Genomic DNA, 17014 nt, shown 5'->3' with positions numbered 1-17014 from the left:
TCTACCTAATTTTCACTTTGTTATATTCCCAGACTCCACCTCAGAAAACAAAACAAAACAAAACAAAACAAAACAAAACAAAAAAACACCTGAAAATGACGGGGACCCTTATATACCTCTGAGCCCACTGACTCAGAGATCCTTATATCATGCAGGTGAAGATTCCCAGAATACGTTCCCTTACACACTCCAGACAACAGTCATTCTAACTCTGGCAGAAATACATGCTACTGGGGGAAGGTTAATGCTCTAACTATACACACTGATTGAAACAAGGAGCATACTGATGCCAGTGTCTCTCTAAGAAAAACAACTGGGAAACTATACAAATACTACAAATTAATATATAGTCAAAATAATCTGAATGGCCCAAAGGAAGATCATACCTCTGAAAATTATCCACTTCAGGATCAAAAGAAAATGCCCAGCAATAGCTGGGAATTATCAATAGACTATAAATTATAAACAGAGACTCTATCAAGCAGAACAACAAAAACTAGTTAGGAAAGGACAAGAGGAAATGTAAAGAAAATAGTACATGATAAGAAAAAATTTTAAGAAAACTAAAAATGCAACCACAAAATAAACCAATAACAGAAATAGTAAAATGCAAAACTGATATTGCAGATAATCAAATGGATAATATGAGAGACTAACTTTAAACTACAGAGGAAAATGACAAAGAGCAGATATAACTAATCCAACAGGCAGATAATTAATATTCACAAAGAAGATAACAAAGGAAGTGGAACAGAATCAGATAAAATAGGAAAATGTGCTCTAAGTGGAAAAATATCAGTATGTGCACATTGGAAAGGCTTTTTAATACACCCACCATTAGGCCTGTCTTAGCAAATTTCTTAAAGAGACACAGAAAAATGTCTATAAGCATTCAGGCTTAAAAGATACAATGTTAAAAAATGAAAGAAAAAAAAAACACCCATAGAGACCATAGACTTCTCTGCAACACTTACTGAAAACATATTGAATAAAGCAATATTTATAGAATATTAAGAGCAAAATTGTTACCCCAAACGTTATATGCCACTAACTTCATATCTGAATACAAGATAATGACTAGAGTGGTATTGTGGGTTTGAGCGGGGGTCAGGGATTATCTAAAATGGGAGTCTCTCTCATGTTTAAAAGATGCTGAGAATAATCCAGTTGCAAGGAAGAGGTCAACCAGATTATAAATTGTGTACATTTCCAGGTAGGAGGAAACAGGAAATAAAACATAACTGAAAAGAAAACTCCCTTGTTACATCAAAAGAAAGTTTCAGATACAGGCACATAGGAGAGAATTGGAATGAGTTGGTTCTGATGACACATTTTCCCTCCAAAGTAGAAAGCATCCACTAAGTGATAGTGAAAAAACGGATGTTGAAGAATGATGAAAAAGTTTGAAAAATAGTCAATTTGAAAATCAAAGAAATGCAATAGAACTGGGAGGCACTGTTGAAGGTTGATTGTGTCATGAATTTAAATAGTTACAATCTGCCCTGCTGAATGATTATGGTCAGCACAGTGGGCCCATTGTGGAGGCAGGGAGAAAGCAAGAACATGGAGGGACCCCCAACATAAGTATGGTTAAGTGGGTGTAATCGTATGAATAAAATTAAAACAATAAACCTATGATATTCAGAATATTAGCAAAAGTATTAGTAAAATTATAGGCTATGAAATCATAGCCTATCAATGCAAGAGAGATGGCAGCATGGATAGAAAAAAGTAGAGCGGTCAAGGAGTTGCACAGGTAGACAAGAAGGAGAGACACATGTTCTGAAAGCATTGACGATCTCAGAGCAAAGTAATTATGGTTGAGTAGGGGAACTAGGTGCAGTGAAGGAGAGGGTCATAAGAGATGGGAAAGCCAGGTTCTTGGTTATGTCATGAACACAGGCATTCATGGCACTCAGAAATTGTTAATAGTTACCGTATCACTATAGTTTGATATTCTGTATCTACTTCGAAAGGAAGAACATTCAAAATAGTAGAATGTCCATGTCTTAAGAGGGAAATTTGGGCAGCATCAGCAATGGTGTATGTGGGAACTTAATAAAGGCATTCCCCTCTGGATTTTTAACTACTTCCAGCAATGACTATTATTTGAATATGTGTGTGTGTGTGTGTGTGTGTGTGTGTGTGTGTGTGTATACACAATAAAGGGTTTATACAACTAAGTTTTACTACTTATGTGTATTTCCTCAATCACAAGGCTATATAAATATATATATAATTATATATTATATACATTATACATTATATATAAATATATATATAATATATATATATACAATAAAAGGTTTATACAACTAAGTTTTACTACTTATGTGTATTTCCTCAATCACAAGGCTAAGCCAATTCTCAACTTCACAAAGCACAAGTTGTGTTCAATCAAGTTTTTTTTATCTCTCACTTCTCCCCCATCTGCCCAACCAACATCTTTTGTAAAAGTATAAACAATTGTATGAGTATGAGGCATTATTGCTAATTATGGATTTAGCAAGTTTATTACCATCGTAAATTTAATAAAAAACAAGGAGAAAGAGTCTTACCAAAGGAAGGTGACTCCCTTCCATCCTCTAATCCTGAATCTCTCTCTCTGTCTCTCTTTCTGTGTTTATGACCACGATGCCTGTGACGTCGATGGCTTTTTCTTCCTCCCAGGGGCACATGAACTCCAATAAACAGTGTCCGATGACCTTCATCAGAAGCAAATGCACAAATTAAACTCTGAATTATTCCAGAGTACAGAGGATAATGATTTACATATTAATAGAACTCCATTCAATTCAATCCAGCAAGTCGTTTTAGAATGTTTATGATATGTACATCTTGGGGCTTAGCACTGTATTTTTGCATTTATACTATTTGAGTATACCACAAATCTATCACAAACACTTATAATACTAATTATTTGGTTGTATATTTTATAATCACCTTTAATTTATTGTCTTAATCTCTCTGTGTCTATTCTCCATAGTTTATAATTATACTCGTCTCATTAAAAAAAATAAAAAAAGCAATTGTTCTATTTTCTCCCTACCTCCAACTAATGGTGTTATCTTGCCAGTTCCCTTCCCTTCACAGTTAAGTATGTGAAAAAATCACTATCTAATAAAATAGATTCCACCAAGGTCCCCATTAATGCCAAATCCCATGAAATTTTTTCAGGTCTGTTATTTCTATCTGTGGCACTTGATACTTGACCACTCTCTTCTCTACGACCCCTTTCTCCTGGTACTCCTCCTCCTCTTTTGTTTTGCTCCTATTAGTTTTCTTTGCTGGTTCCTCTTCTATTCACCCACTCAAGGTTGGATATCCCCAGATTCCATCTTTGACCTTATGATTTCAGCTGATATATACATATTATGGGCTTTGAGATCTAAAATTTGATGCCAGATTGCTCTCTTGAACTGTAGGCCTATGTATCCATCCACCTATCAGACATATTACTGTGATATCCTTTTCACAGGCACATCAGACTCAACATGCCCGTGGAATTAGTCCTTTTCTTTGTCTCCCAAGGATCTACTATCATCTATCTTAGTAAGTGCACCATCTATCCAGTCATCTCAAAGCCCATCTAAGTTATCATCAGGTCCTCCTTTACATCTCTTAAATCCATTCCTTCTTCAGTATCCCTAGTGCTGTTCTCTTAGTTGGACTCTGATCCTGTCTTACCATGACTCTTAGAACATTCTCCTTACTGCTTTTTTTTTTCTTTCCTAGCTGCATTCTTGTCCCACCTCTTATCAATCTTGAATGCTGATGGCTTTTTTTTCTTTCAAAAAAGCAAATCTGACTAATTATTCCCCTGCTTTAAACTCACTGATTATTCGCTGTTGCCTGTAAGATAAAGCTTTTAGTACTCTATAAGACCAAACAGTATCTTGCCTCTGCCTATTTCTCCGGCCAGGCTTCTAAACACACTCTGCTTCACAAACTATGAGCCAGTATGAGCCCCTTCATCCCTTGATAGCCAGATGTTCTCAAGTCTCTGTTTTTACTTAATATTGTTCTTATTCTTCCAACTGTAGGAAATGTCTTTATCTTGTCTCTCCTGACTATCTGATAAATACCTACTCATCTTTCAAGTCTAGTGTAAGGATTATGCCACCTATAAAATTTTCTATACCCTCTCACTCTAAATACAGTTGACTACTCTCTCCCTTAAGGACCCTCTAGTGCTTAATCAATAACTCTTAATTGTAATTATTTACCTATAAGTAGTTTTCTTCCTAGGGAAGGCCAATATGTTAGTCAATTTGTATCGTTAGCACCTGACACAGTGCCTGGCATACAGCAGATGCCTAACAAATGTTTACTGAGATAACAAATATTTTATTGAGTGGTATTGTGCTAGGTATCAAGAATACAAATATAAACAAGATATCATTTTATTCTTATAAGTCAGCAGTTTCAGCCCTTCCCAACTTGTATAAAAAGTGGAACTCACAAGTGTGATATATTGCCCTGGGTATCCCTGCCTTGAACAAATATATCAAAATCAGTGAAGAGATATGAACCCCAAAACAGACATACATTAACCTGTGCATTCAATACAATCACAAATTTCTTCCTTTTATTTTAGTTAACATACAGTACAATATTGGTTTCAGTAATAGAAATCAGCGATTCATAACTTACATATGACACCAAGTGCTGATCACAAGTGCCCTCCTTAATACCCATCAATACCTGTCACCTGACATTATTTCAATGTTAACTAGAACAAATAATCTAAAATGTATAGGGGAAAACTGAAAGAAAAATAATCAACAACATTTTGATGAAGCTCAGGGAGGGAGAATTTACCTTATCAAATATCAAAATATACCACAAAGTTGTATACTTAAAATAATTCCCAAATGTTGGCACCTTAAGTGTTAGTAATTTCAAATTACTTGGACCATTGCTACATTCTTATTCTCTAATATGTTGAAGATTATAAATCAGGGAGAATGTGCAAAACAAGAAAGAATTCAGATGGAGTCTTGTATAAAACTAGCATTTAAGAATCAGAAAAAAGAGGGCACCTGGGTGGCTCAGTCTGTTAAGCGTCCAGTGCCTGGTGTTGTCTCAAAGTCATGATCTCACAGTTTGAGTTCAAGCCCCACGTCTGGCCCTGTGCTGACAGCATGGAGCCTGTTTGCAATTCTCTCTCTGCTCTTCCCCCACTCATTCTCTCTCTCAAAATAAAGAAATAAGCTTTTAAAAAAAGAATCAGAAAAAGAGAAACCAAAGTTTAAAATTTAAAAACATGAAGTCACCGGCTTTCAATTCAATATGGGAGATTAGGGGCGCCTGGGTGGCTCAGTTGGTTAAGTGTCTGACTTCAGCTCAGGTCATGTCTAATGGTTCATGAGTTTGAGCCTCACACTGGGCTTGCTGCAATCAGCACAGTGCCCACTTTGGATCCTCTGTCCTACTCTCTATCTCTCTGCCCCTCTCCCCCTCTCATAAATAAAGGAGATTAGATACCTGCTTTTTATCTCTATTTTCTCTGTTAACTATCTTCTTAATGCCAAGTTAGGAAACAGTTTCCTTTTTCTCGTTTTAAAGTTTATGAATTTATTTTGGAAGGGCAGGGTGGGGTAGAAACAGGGAGAGAGGGAGAATCCCAAGAAGACTCCACACTGTCAGTGCAGAGCCTGACAGAGGACTCAAACCCACAAACAATGAGATCATGACCTCAGCCAATCAAGAGTCAGAGGCTCAACCCACAGAGTCACCCTGGTGCCTCTAGGAAACAATTTCTTAAAGAGAACCATAAAAAAATTATTAATAAGTTCTATTACATTTAAATCAGGAACTTGTCTTCATTACAAGAGTTGGGGAGGGGGCAAAAACATAAAAATATATTTCTAACACATATAACTGATAAAGGACTAATAAACCAGATATAAAAAGAAATCCTACAAATCCTAAGAAAAAGATAAAAACTGAATAGGAGCACAGGCAAAAATTTTAAATAGACACTTAAGAGACAAGAAAATACAAATTGCTAATATGGGTAGGAAAAGGTGCTCTACTCCACTAGCTCTCAGGGAAATGGAAATTGAAACCATAATTAGATACCTCTGTACTCCCACCATCTTGGCAAAAATTGAAATGGTTGACAATTCTATGTTTTGTTGTGGTACAGACCAGTTTCTCATCTAGTACCAGTAGTATTATACAGAACTACTTTGAAAGAATATAGCATTTTTATTGAAATTGACAATATGCATACTTTATAATCCAACAATTTCCCTAGACCCTAGAGAATTGCATGAAGATGTAAAAATGTAGAAGAAACATGTATAAGAATCTCTATAGCTGCACTGGTTATAAAGACAAAGTGCTGGAAACAACCCCAAAATACATTAACTGAATGCATAATAAAGTAGGGAGATATCTACACCATGGGATATATACAATAATAGTGAACAAACCACAGATATGCACAACGTAGAGGAATCTCACAAACAGTACTGTGCAAAAAATGTATATATAATTTGCTTTATAAAGCTTTAAAAATGGAAAAACTAAAATATTTTGTTCAGAGATGCATATATAAGAAAAGATTAATACAAAAATCAGAATAGTTGTTTACGTCTACAATAAAAGTGAATAGAAGCTGTGACTGGGGAGAGGCACATGAGGAGCTTCTGGGGCATTAGAAATGTTCTGTTTCTTTTACAAGTTTTTGCTTCAATAATGTTTATGAAAATTTATGCATAAGCTTTCTGCTCTTTTCTGTATATATGTTTCATTTCAAAATTTAAAAAATCAGGGGTGCCTGGGTAGCTCCGTCGGTTAAGTGTCTGACTTCAGTTCAGGTCATGATCTCATGGTTTGTGGGTTCAGGCCCCACATTGAGCTCTGTGCTGACAGTTCAGAGCCTGGAGCCTGCTTCAGATTCTGTTGTCTCCCTCTCTCTCTCTGCCCCTCCTCTGCTCATGGTCGCTCGCTCTCTCTCTCTCTCTCTCAAAAATAAACACGCATTAAAATTTTTTTTAATTTTTTTTTTAATTTTTAAAATTAAAGAAACCAATAGGGGAGAGTTGCAAGCAGGGGACAGTTAACCAGTTTACATGCTATAAAGAAGTCATATAAGATTAAGACTAAAAATTAGTTGTTAGGTTGGAAATTAATGTTTACTGTTACCTTCTTAAGAGCAATTTCAGTGAATGAGGAAATGAGTAAACTTGAGGAAGTTTAGGGCTTTACAGACAGTGGTAGTTGAAGTAAACCTTAAGATCGCAAAGGTTTCTAATAATTACTGGTTAAGATAACCATTCCCTGATGGATAAAGATAAAGGATACCATGGACCCAAGGGGCAAGTCTAGAGGCCTGGCTGGGTCTAGTGAATATTGTCTTTGTCTGTGAAATGTAGATTTGATGGGTATTTGCCCAAAGTAACATCCTAAAAAGTTGCCAAGACTTAAAAAAACATCTGAAACCATATCCAAGCATAATCAGATAAGAGGATGCCAAGACACACAGCTGAACTGATGTCTTCAGAACATTAAATGCAAGGAAGACCAAGCTGAAGGAGTTTCCTGAGACACAATCTTGCAAGGCTGGTGAAAATATCAAAACTCACTTGGGTAAACAACTATGATTGACTTGCTGGATCACATGGTAAGCTTATGCTTACCTATATAAGAAAGTGCCAGACTGTCTTCCAAAATGGCTGCATCATTTATATTCCAACCAGCAATGAATGAAAGTTCCTGTTGCTCCACATTCTTGCTGACATTTGATATTGTCAGTATTTTGGATTTTAGCTATTCTAATGGGTGTGTAGCGATATCTCATTATTTTAATTTCCAATTCCCTAATGACAAATGATATTGAGCATATTTTCATATGGTTATTTACTGTCTGTATTTCTTCTTTGGTGAGGTGTCTGCTCAGATCTTTTCTTATTTTATACTTGGATTTTTGTTTTCTTATTGTTGGGTTTTAAGAGTTATTTATATATTTTGGATATAAGTCCTTTTCAAAACAAGTTTATGTATTTATTTTGAGAGAAACAGAGACAGTGCAAGCAGGGGGTAGGCAGAGAGAGTGGGGGGTTGGGGAGAGAATCCCAAGCAGACGCCACACTGCCAGTGCAGAGCCCAATGCGGTGCTCAAACTCATGAAAAGTATGAGATCAGGACCAGAGCTGAAACAAAGAGTTGGATACTTAACCAACTGAGCCCCCCAGGTGCCCCTTGATATAAGTCCTTCATCAGATATGTATTTTGCAAGAATTTTCTCTTTAGCTTGTCTTTTCATTCTTCTAAGTGTCTTTCATAGAGCATATGTTTTAATTTTAAAGAAGTCCAGTTTATCAATTTTTCCGTAATAGATTGTGTTTTGGTGTTGTATCTAAAAAGTCATCACCAGGGACACCTGGGGGCTCAGTTGGTTGGGCGTCTGACTTTGGCTCAGGTCATGACCTCACAGTTTGTGAGTTCAAGCCCCACATCAGGCTTGCTGCTGTCAGCCTGTCAGTGCAGAGCCCGCTTCATAGCCTCTGTCCCCCTCACTCTCTGCCCTTCCCTCCATCTCTCTCTCAAAAAATAAATAAGAAACATTTTTTTAAATTAAATATTAAAATAAAAAGTCATCACCAGGCTCAAGGTCACCTAGATTTTCTATGTTATCTTCTGCACTCTGCACAAGTTCCTGTTTTACTTTTAGGTCTATGATCCACTTTGAGCTATTTTTTGTGAATAGGTGTAAGGTCTAGACTCTAATCTAAATCCTGAATTCACTCATTAGGTGCTTGCTCCAATGAGTTGAAAGCTAATGTCCACATAAAAACATGCACACAAATGTTTATAGCAGCTTTGTTCATAATTGTCAAAAAAAACCAGGAAACTAAGATGTCCTTTAAATGAATAAACAGTGGTACAGACATTAAATGGAGTATTATTAAACAATCAAAAGAAATGAACTATCAACCATGAAAATATAGCTTTTTCTTTAAGGTGTCTCGAATGAAGAAACCCTAAATTCATATTGCTAATTGAGGAAGTCAGTGAAAAAGCTATGTACTGTAGGATTCCAACTATATGAAATTCTGGAAAGAGTGAAACTATAGAGACAGTAAAACTATCAAAGATTTTCAGGGGTTCAGGGAGAGACGGTAAGAGTGTTTAAGAAAAGCATGGGGCATTTTTAGAGAAGTGATATTGTCCTGTATGATACTGTAATAGTGGATATGTAATCTTATAGATTTGTCAAAACTCAGAAATGTAAAAAACAAAGAGTAAACCCTAATATACACTATGCAATTCAGTTAAATTCCACTAATGTAAAATATTAGTAATAAGACGAAATTGTGTGCAGGGAGGAGAGGGGCATCTGTACTTCCTGTGCAATCTCTACAGACCTAAAACTGCTCTAAAAAATAAAGTCTTTTAATTTAAAAAAAAGTCAAAACTCATAGCTCATGGTAGATTACATGTAAGGGTGGAGAGGACTAATACTGTGTTCTCATGGTCACATATTTTATGAACATTTATTAGTGTAAGATTCCTTCATGATGGAATCTGGAATCGTGAGTGTCTGAAAATTTTGAGAAACTAAGAGGAAATAGAAGTGGGGTGGGTTAAATGGGTGATGGGCATTAAGGAGGGCACTTGCTGGGATGAGCATTGGGTGTCATATGTAAGAGTTGAATCACTGGGTTCTACTCCTGAAGCCAAGACTATGCTGTATGTTAACTTGAGAATAAAAAATACATAAATATAAATACATACAAACATAGGAAACAGAGGTGGAGATATACTTGGGTTGGCTTTAATGGAACATATTTATGTGATTTGCCATCACGTCCATATATGAATAAGTCATTGCTAGCTATCCTGGAGTTGGAATAGCTTCCAGGAATACTCCTCATACCCACTGTGCCAAACTCATCTGAAGTTGTGACACAAAGGTTCAGGGCTGCAGTAGTATCATAATGTGCAGGGACATCACAGTGTGCCTCGCATTGGGAGCATGTAGGTAGCGGAGACGAAGCAAAGTATAGAGCCAGAGTTAGTCTCTGGAAAACTCCTCTAAATCTTACAGGTTATATATGCAAGAAGCTTGATAAGTTTTCATAAATTTTAAGACAACCCTGAAAATTTTTATGAAATTATAAATAAGTTGTAAAGATGAAAGAAACTTTTCTAGACTACTATAAATGTTAATTAATAATAAAGAGTGAGTTAATTTTCCATATCCTCAACAGAAAATGATACTTAAAAATCCTTGACACTAGAGACCAAAAATTGGTGGGAAAAAGTATTAGAGGTATGTCAGTTCCTTTTAAAAAGTATCCTATTTCTCCACATGTTACAATTTTGTGCTATTATTCAGTTTCCCAATAAGTATTTGTTGAGATTTTTTCATTCTAAATAGATATCCACCTCTGATTTATATTCAAATTTTGATTTTTTTTTCCCTAGAGAACCTTCAAAAATGCATGTTTCAGGCCCCACAAAACCTAGATCTGCCCACCTGTATGTGGGTAGCCCCCAATTCTGTGTCTCCATCTCAAACCTCTCTCAATCCCAGACGACAGTCTCACGACACCTCCACTACACGTCTAAAGTACTTCTTAAAATCAAGATGTACAGGACTAAACTCCAAGTCTTCTCCATCCCAACTCCCTCCTAAAAAAACGCTCCCCCACAATCCTGTCCATCTCAGTCGATGACAAAACAATTTTCTGGCTGCTCAGAACAAATACCTTGCAGTCACTGTAGACTCCTCTCTTTCTCTTAAGCGCACAACCAATCGAAGAAGAAACGTGTTGGAACACCTGGCAAAACATATCCAGAATCTGCCCACTTATTATTTCACTTCACTACTCTAGTCAGGGCAACATCATACCCAACCTGGATGACTGCAACAGTCTTCCAGCCGGCCTTCGTAGGTCCACCTTTAGCCCCACTGTCTATGCCAAACACAGTAGCAAGTGTAGTCCTCTTAAAATGCAAGTTAGATCCCATCATTCTTCATTTTATCCTTCCAGTGTTACCCTATTTTACTCAGAGAAGAGGCCACGATTATTCTAGGGCTTTCCAAGGCTCTTTGTGATCTGCACACCCTATTCCTTTAGCTCTCTGATCCTCTCTGCTGCTGACCTCCTCCTCACTTACTCCTCACTCACTGATCTCCACTTCGCTTAAGCCACACTGGCCTCCTTGCTGTTCTCACTGCCACCCAGGGGGCTTGCCTCTGTCTTTTTTTACCGCCTGAAATATTCTGCCTACTTGGGAAATTCCTCACCTCTTTCAAGTCTTTGCTCATATTTCACCTTCTCAGCAAAGCCTGCACTAACCATCTACTTAATATTACACTCTACTCTTTCTGACCCTTTATGCTCCTCATTCTGCTCTATTTTTATTTTTTCTATAGCACTTACATACCATGTCATTAATTTATTATGTTTAGTGCTTCCTTTCTAGTTTCCCTCAAAAGTTTTTCAACTTAAGAAGCGCAGGGAATTTTTCTTTGTTCGCTGATGTGTCCCAAGTATCTGCAGCAGTACTTGATACTTTTTGGTGCTCAATACATTTTTATTGAGTATATAAATCTTTTGTATAAATTGAGATGATGGGGCGCCTTGGTGGCTCAGTTGGTTGGGCGGCAGACTACAGCTCAGGTCATGATCTCACGGTCTGTGAGTTCAAGCCCCGCATCGGGCTCTGTTCTGACAGCTCAGAGCCTGGAGCCTGCTTTGGATTCTGTGTCTCCCTCTCTCTCTGCCCCTTCCCTGCTTGCGCTCTGTCTCTATCTCAAAAATAATAAACATTAAAAAAATTTTTTTAATAAAAAAATAAATTGAGATGATAACTTTAAGTAAAATATATAGGTAATAGACACAATAATGCATTGGCTACTAAACACATTAAGAAATGTAAGAATGGGGGAAAAAAAGGTATGACCACAAATTTCAAAGCAACAGTGATTAAAAGGTCACAATTTATGCTTATGGAACTAAGGAGAAAGTATTTCATGTTTCTGCATGACTAGAGACTTCTAAAGCAGAGAAAACTGGAATCTGAGTTAAAGGACAAGCTTTGGGGGTTAAAGGTGGACAAAAAGACAGAGACCTTCAAAGAGAGGTAGACATTTATTTCTCAGATTTATGTCTTTACATTTCAAAAGATAATAAATCCCCATAGCTACCAGTTTATATCCGAAGGGTTTAAACTAGGGGATCTTCCTCTTCTCTTCCTTGAGATTTGATTACATAAGGGAGATAAGATTTCCCTCCCTCTCTCAGGAGGGGAAAAGGGAGCTGTAGAAAAATTCCCATATAAACTTAATTCATAATCTTAGGGCTCCCCTCCTGTGCCTATAACCGTCTAGTTCTCATCATATCACCTTAAAGGGAAAGAATGGGGCATGGAGAACCAACACGGTTATTGCTACAATAGTAAGAATCTGCCTCATCCAGACCACCTCATGTTTGCTTTTAGAACAAAATAAAGAAACGTAGATATTAAAAACATCAACAGATTTAAGAGAATTTCTACAAAGATTACATGAGAATCGAATAGGTATAAAATATTAGACATGAGGCTTATGATATAGCAGACACACTTGTTACCTCCCTTTCCCTTCATCCTGCTCACCCTCAGTGGCTGAAAGGAATAAGAAAGCAGAATGAAGTTTTCCTGTCCTATTTCATTGTCTTTCTGTTTCCCTCTATATTGCTAAATTTTCTAACCCCAACTATAATAACCCTGGTTTCAGCAACTAGAGAATCATATTAGATCCTGTGGAAAACAGTATGTAAATAAAATTTCCAGGTTAATATTACCATAAATTTTTCCTCAAACATCATATTCAAAATTGAATTTTCCGTCCTAGCAGAGATCACTTCAAAGAAGAAAAAGCATTCAAAATAATGAAAAATGTCATGGTTCAAATATAACTTGAATATTATTAAACCTAATCTATTTTTTAAGATTATATAGAGAAGAATTTTATTTTATGATATATAAAGTCCAAAAATTTAGTTAAAAGAGGGAATCTTCTCAAATGAGCATTTTTTAAGTTAATCAAAATAGTCAATAATTACTTTTATGCCATGTTAAAAACCCCCAAATTAATAAAAATCTGGAATCATTTAGATACAAATGTATTTCCAAAATATTAGTAAAAATGGAACAGTGCTATTAAAAGCAAAGATTTTTTTCAAGGTAAGCACAGAACACTAGAATTTACTCAGAATTGACTCTATGTCACTTGACAGAAAATACAGTTTCCCCATTAGAAAAGCAAAGTTTCATTAAAGGTAACAAACACTGCTTTCTGAGTAAAATGTTGCTAACAAATCCTGGAATTTTGACACTCAAATTGTGTGGATACAGTCTCATGGAGCAGATACAGAACTACTGTAAAAATTTTCAGTATGTAAGAGGGACCAGTACTGAAACACCACTTGATATGACTGTGGTCAAAGCATTCTGAATGTTTACCAAATGCAGTGAGATTAGAGGTGTATTTGGGGATGGAAAGAAATCCTACTATAATTAATAATAATACTAATACACTATTCTTTATTTCGCTGGGAGGAAAGAAGTCAAGCTACCTACTCTTGAAGAGAACTGTGATTTTCTGTGAAATGAATATAACACAGCTGGTGCATAGTTACTGAGTTGCTACAGCCATTCAGACGTATCATAGGAAAAGGTCAAGTACATTAAGCTGAATAAGCATGTGATCTTTAATTCCATGGAGACTCTAACAGAGTCAGAAAACACAACAGGCCATCATTTATCATAATATATCAAAGAATTCTAAATCCAACAGAAATTCTCTGCTGAGGGACAGCAACAGAGAGAAAGAAAAGAGACCAAGAGGGTGTGAGTGTGTGTATGTAGACGCTCCCGCACTGTTGTTTCTTGGAGTGTTTCACTGAGAAAAAAAAAAAGTATCAAACCAGTCTGGTCACAGTCACCCAATCTCAGGGCTAGATTTGTAATGATTACAAAGCAAAGTGTCACATGACTATGATTATTCTATCAAAAAAAATAGAAATCTTGTAGGTGCTAATGTTACTCATCAAAAGAGCCATAGTCTGGGATTTACTAGTTTAGAAGGTACTGTGGTATATTTAAAAAAAAAAAAAAAAACAACTACTTCTTTTTACAAGTTTATGACACTGTTTGAGAAAAACAAAGCAACTAAATTACTTTGTATCTTGAGATTCAAGCAGTGTTATTTTTTCATCTTGGAACCTAAAAACCCTCAACATGTAAGGGTCAGCATTTGTCAAATAAATGAATGAAGCCTAATAATATCATATTTTATAAGAGAAAAAAAAAAGCCAGGGAATTCCCAATTCTGGTAGGTTGTAAAACAGCTTGATATCGGATGTTTCCAGAGCTCTACGAGAGGCTAGAATTCAAATCAGGCAAGAAACGGGATAATAAGGAATGTTTATAGCATATGATCTCTGTACTTAAAAGATAACCATCCGTTTTGTGAGGACTCAAGTCCAACAAAGAAAACAGCAGCCAATATACAAATTAGAATACAAATAAAAAGCAGTAAACAATTACAATCTGCATTAAAGCTAATGTTCTTATGTGGTATCAGCCATCAAATGCTGTAGGAATTCATATTAGAGCGAAATCAAGAATAACTTGAACAATCGAGGAAAGTTTCACGGAGAAGGTAGAACTTAACTTGAGTCGTAAACAATAAGTAGGTTTTGCATTAGCAGATGAATGGGATAATGTGTGCAAAAACCAAGGAGCATTTTGGGGGGATAGTGTGAGATGCATGCTAGAGCAGAGGCAAAATAGGGAAAGATATAATATGTACTTTTATAATCACAGAAGCTCGCAATTTCACCATTGTTTTAAAACATTTATGTTTGTTGTTTTATGTTGCAAGGAAGAGGGAGAAAATAAATCAACATCTGTTCTGGGATACTTTAAAAAATGAACGCAAAAGAGAAGGTGGTACCCTCCACCTCCCCAACGCATTTTAATTAATTTATGATTTTTCAACAGCTCTGCCACTTTGCTTTAGGGCAATAGCTTAGGAAATGAGCAAAAAATATAAAACTGTAAACTATTCCAGATTTAGTTTTGTATTGTGTTAATCCAAAAGACATGTGCACATGTAGAAAGTGGCTCTTTCTGGGAATTACGGTAATTAAGGACAAAGAGAGAGACTCCTTTGGGAAAATGGAAGAGTCATTGAGAAGAAAAAGGTTTCCATGAAGAAAGTGGGTGGGATTCAACTATAGAACCAAAAGAATAAAACAAAACATTGGAAAGTAAAGATGAAAAAACACGGCCTTTCTGTATAGTTATATAGAAATAAGAGATAATGTGGTAGATTTTTTCTAATGGCCCCAAATATTTTATCAGTTTCTCCCAGCTGTGGTGAAATCTATTCCTCCAACCCTTGACTCTTGGCTTGGCCAGATGACTAGTGTGGACCTCCGGGACATCAGCAAGTGTGACACAAAGGCTTGGAGAGGACTTGTGTGCCGGTTTCCTGCTGTTGCTTCCAGGAGCTCTTACGGGTACCATGTGACCAGATCTATCACATCTGTCTAACATATAACTGCCAGGCCAGCATATGCTCTCTTAGCACCTTATACTTCCTTATAAAACTTTTCAAAGTTTCAAGTAAGTAACTAAGTGTATAATCAGATAAATAAGGGTACATTACTTCACTTCGGATTGTTTTCTTCCTCAAGAAAGGTGTAAAATAAGTTTCTGTGGTGTTAAATAACTTATAGGACATTTCTAACCCCTTCATTTATATTGAGTCAGCATTCCTTTTCAGATTTAAAATTTCTTTCAGTCAGAAAACTTAAAAACCTCCAGGTATTTAAATATTAAGCAAAGTTAACAAGGAATTTATATATTAAAGCATAGTCTAAATTTCACTCTCAAAATCACAGAATTTACAACCGGAAAATTCTTCAGAGACCGTCTGATTAAATACCTCTCATTTTAACATGTGAAATAAATAGGAGTTAACATTTCTAATACTAAACTAAATAAATAGAAGTTAACTCAACATTTATTTATTTTCTTTTCTTTTTAATATGAAATTTATTGTCAAATTGGTTTCCATACAACACTCAGGGCTCATCCCAACAGGTGCCCTACTCACTGGACTCAACATTTCTAAAACTAAGCATATTGCTAAGTAACCATAGCCAATAGGGCAATTTTAACAACTTAATATGGTTTTTTTTCCTTATTTGAAACTCTACTATTTCCATGTTAAAATGATAGTATATTTTGTCATCTATATAACAATCTTCCAAATATCTTAATTTAGCAGTCATGTTTTTTTAAGTATTCCCTTAGCATTTTCCTCAACTAATATTTGTATGAGATGACCTCTCCTGAGGTCATATCCACCTTCTCCAATGTGTCTACCCTAGTTAGATATAATCAATATATGAAGATCCACAGGACACATCTGAAGCATTTTGGTTATGCCCATATAGACACCTACAGCACCTATTGGTGGAAATAATATTCCAGGAAGTGAAACATCCAGGGAAAATATGAAGAGTAAGAAGGAAAAAAGAATCAATGTGGAGAGAAATAAACATTTCAAAGATAGATGAGAATTGTAATTGTCAAAGTTTTGAAGAAATAGATGGAACCTCTCACATGTTAATGGGAGTGTATTTCAGCATAATCATTCTGGAAGCCAATATAAAAACATGTATAGGGGCACCTGGGTGACTTGGTTAAGCGTCTGACTTCAGCTCAGGTCATTATCTCACAGTTCATGAATTTGAGCCCCACGGCTCTGTGCTGACAGCTCAGAGCCTGGAGCCTGCTTCAGATTCTGTATCTCTCTCTCTGCCCCTCCCCTGCTCACCCTCTGTCTCTCCCTGTCTTTCAGAAATAAACATTAAAAAAAATTTTTTTAAACCTGTATCAAAATTTTAATTTAGTAACCTTTTGAGGTAGTGAATCTATTTCTGAGATTATGTAGGGAGGGTCAAATGCACAGAGATACATATACAATAATGTGCAA

The 17014-nt window shown here is 36.1% G+C and overlaps 1 protein-coding gene across 7 annotated transcripts in view; it reads right to left on the bottom strand.

Moving 5' to 3' along the window:
• Positions 1-17014, bottom strand: part of SLC4A10 (solute carrier family 4 member 10) — a 297084-nt gene that overhangs the window by 157194 nt on the left and 122876 nt on the right. For all 7 annotated transcript variants that reach the window (XM_040475187.1, XM_040475186.1, XM_040475188.1 and 4 more), the window contains exon 3: positions 2559-2705. In XM_040475187.1, coding sequence (XP_040331121.1) covers positions 2559-2705 — 147 coding nt within the window. The remainder of the gene's footprint in view (positions 1-2558; positions 2706-17014) is intronic.

Source organism: Herpailurus yagouaroundi, unplaced genomic scaffold (assembly GCF_014898765.1).
Source record: "Herpailurus yagouaroundi ecotype Mexico unplaced genomic scaffold, PumYag 140, whole genome shotgun sequence".
Taxonomy (NCBI): Eukaryota; Metazoa; Chordata; class Mammalia; order Carnivora; family Felidae; genus Herpailurus; species Herpailurus yagouaroundi.
This window is presented reverse-complemented; position numbering and strand designations above follow the sequence as displayed.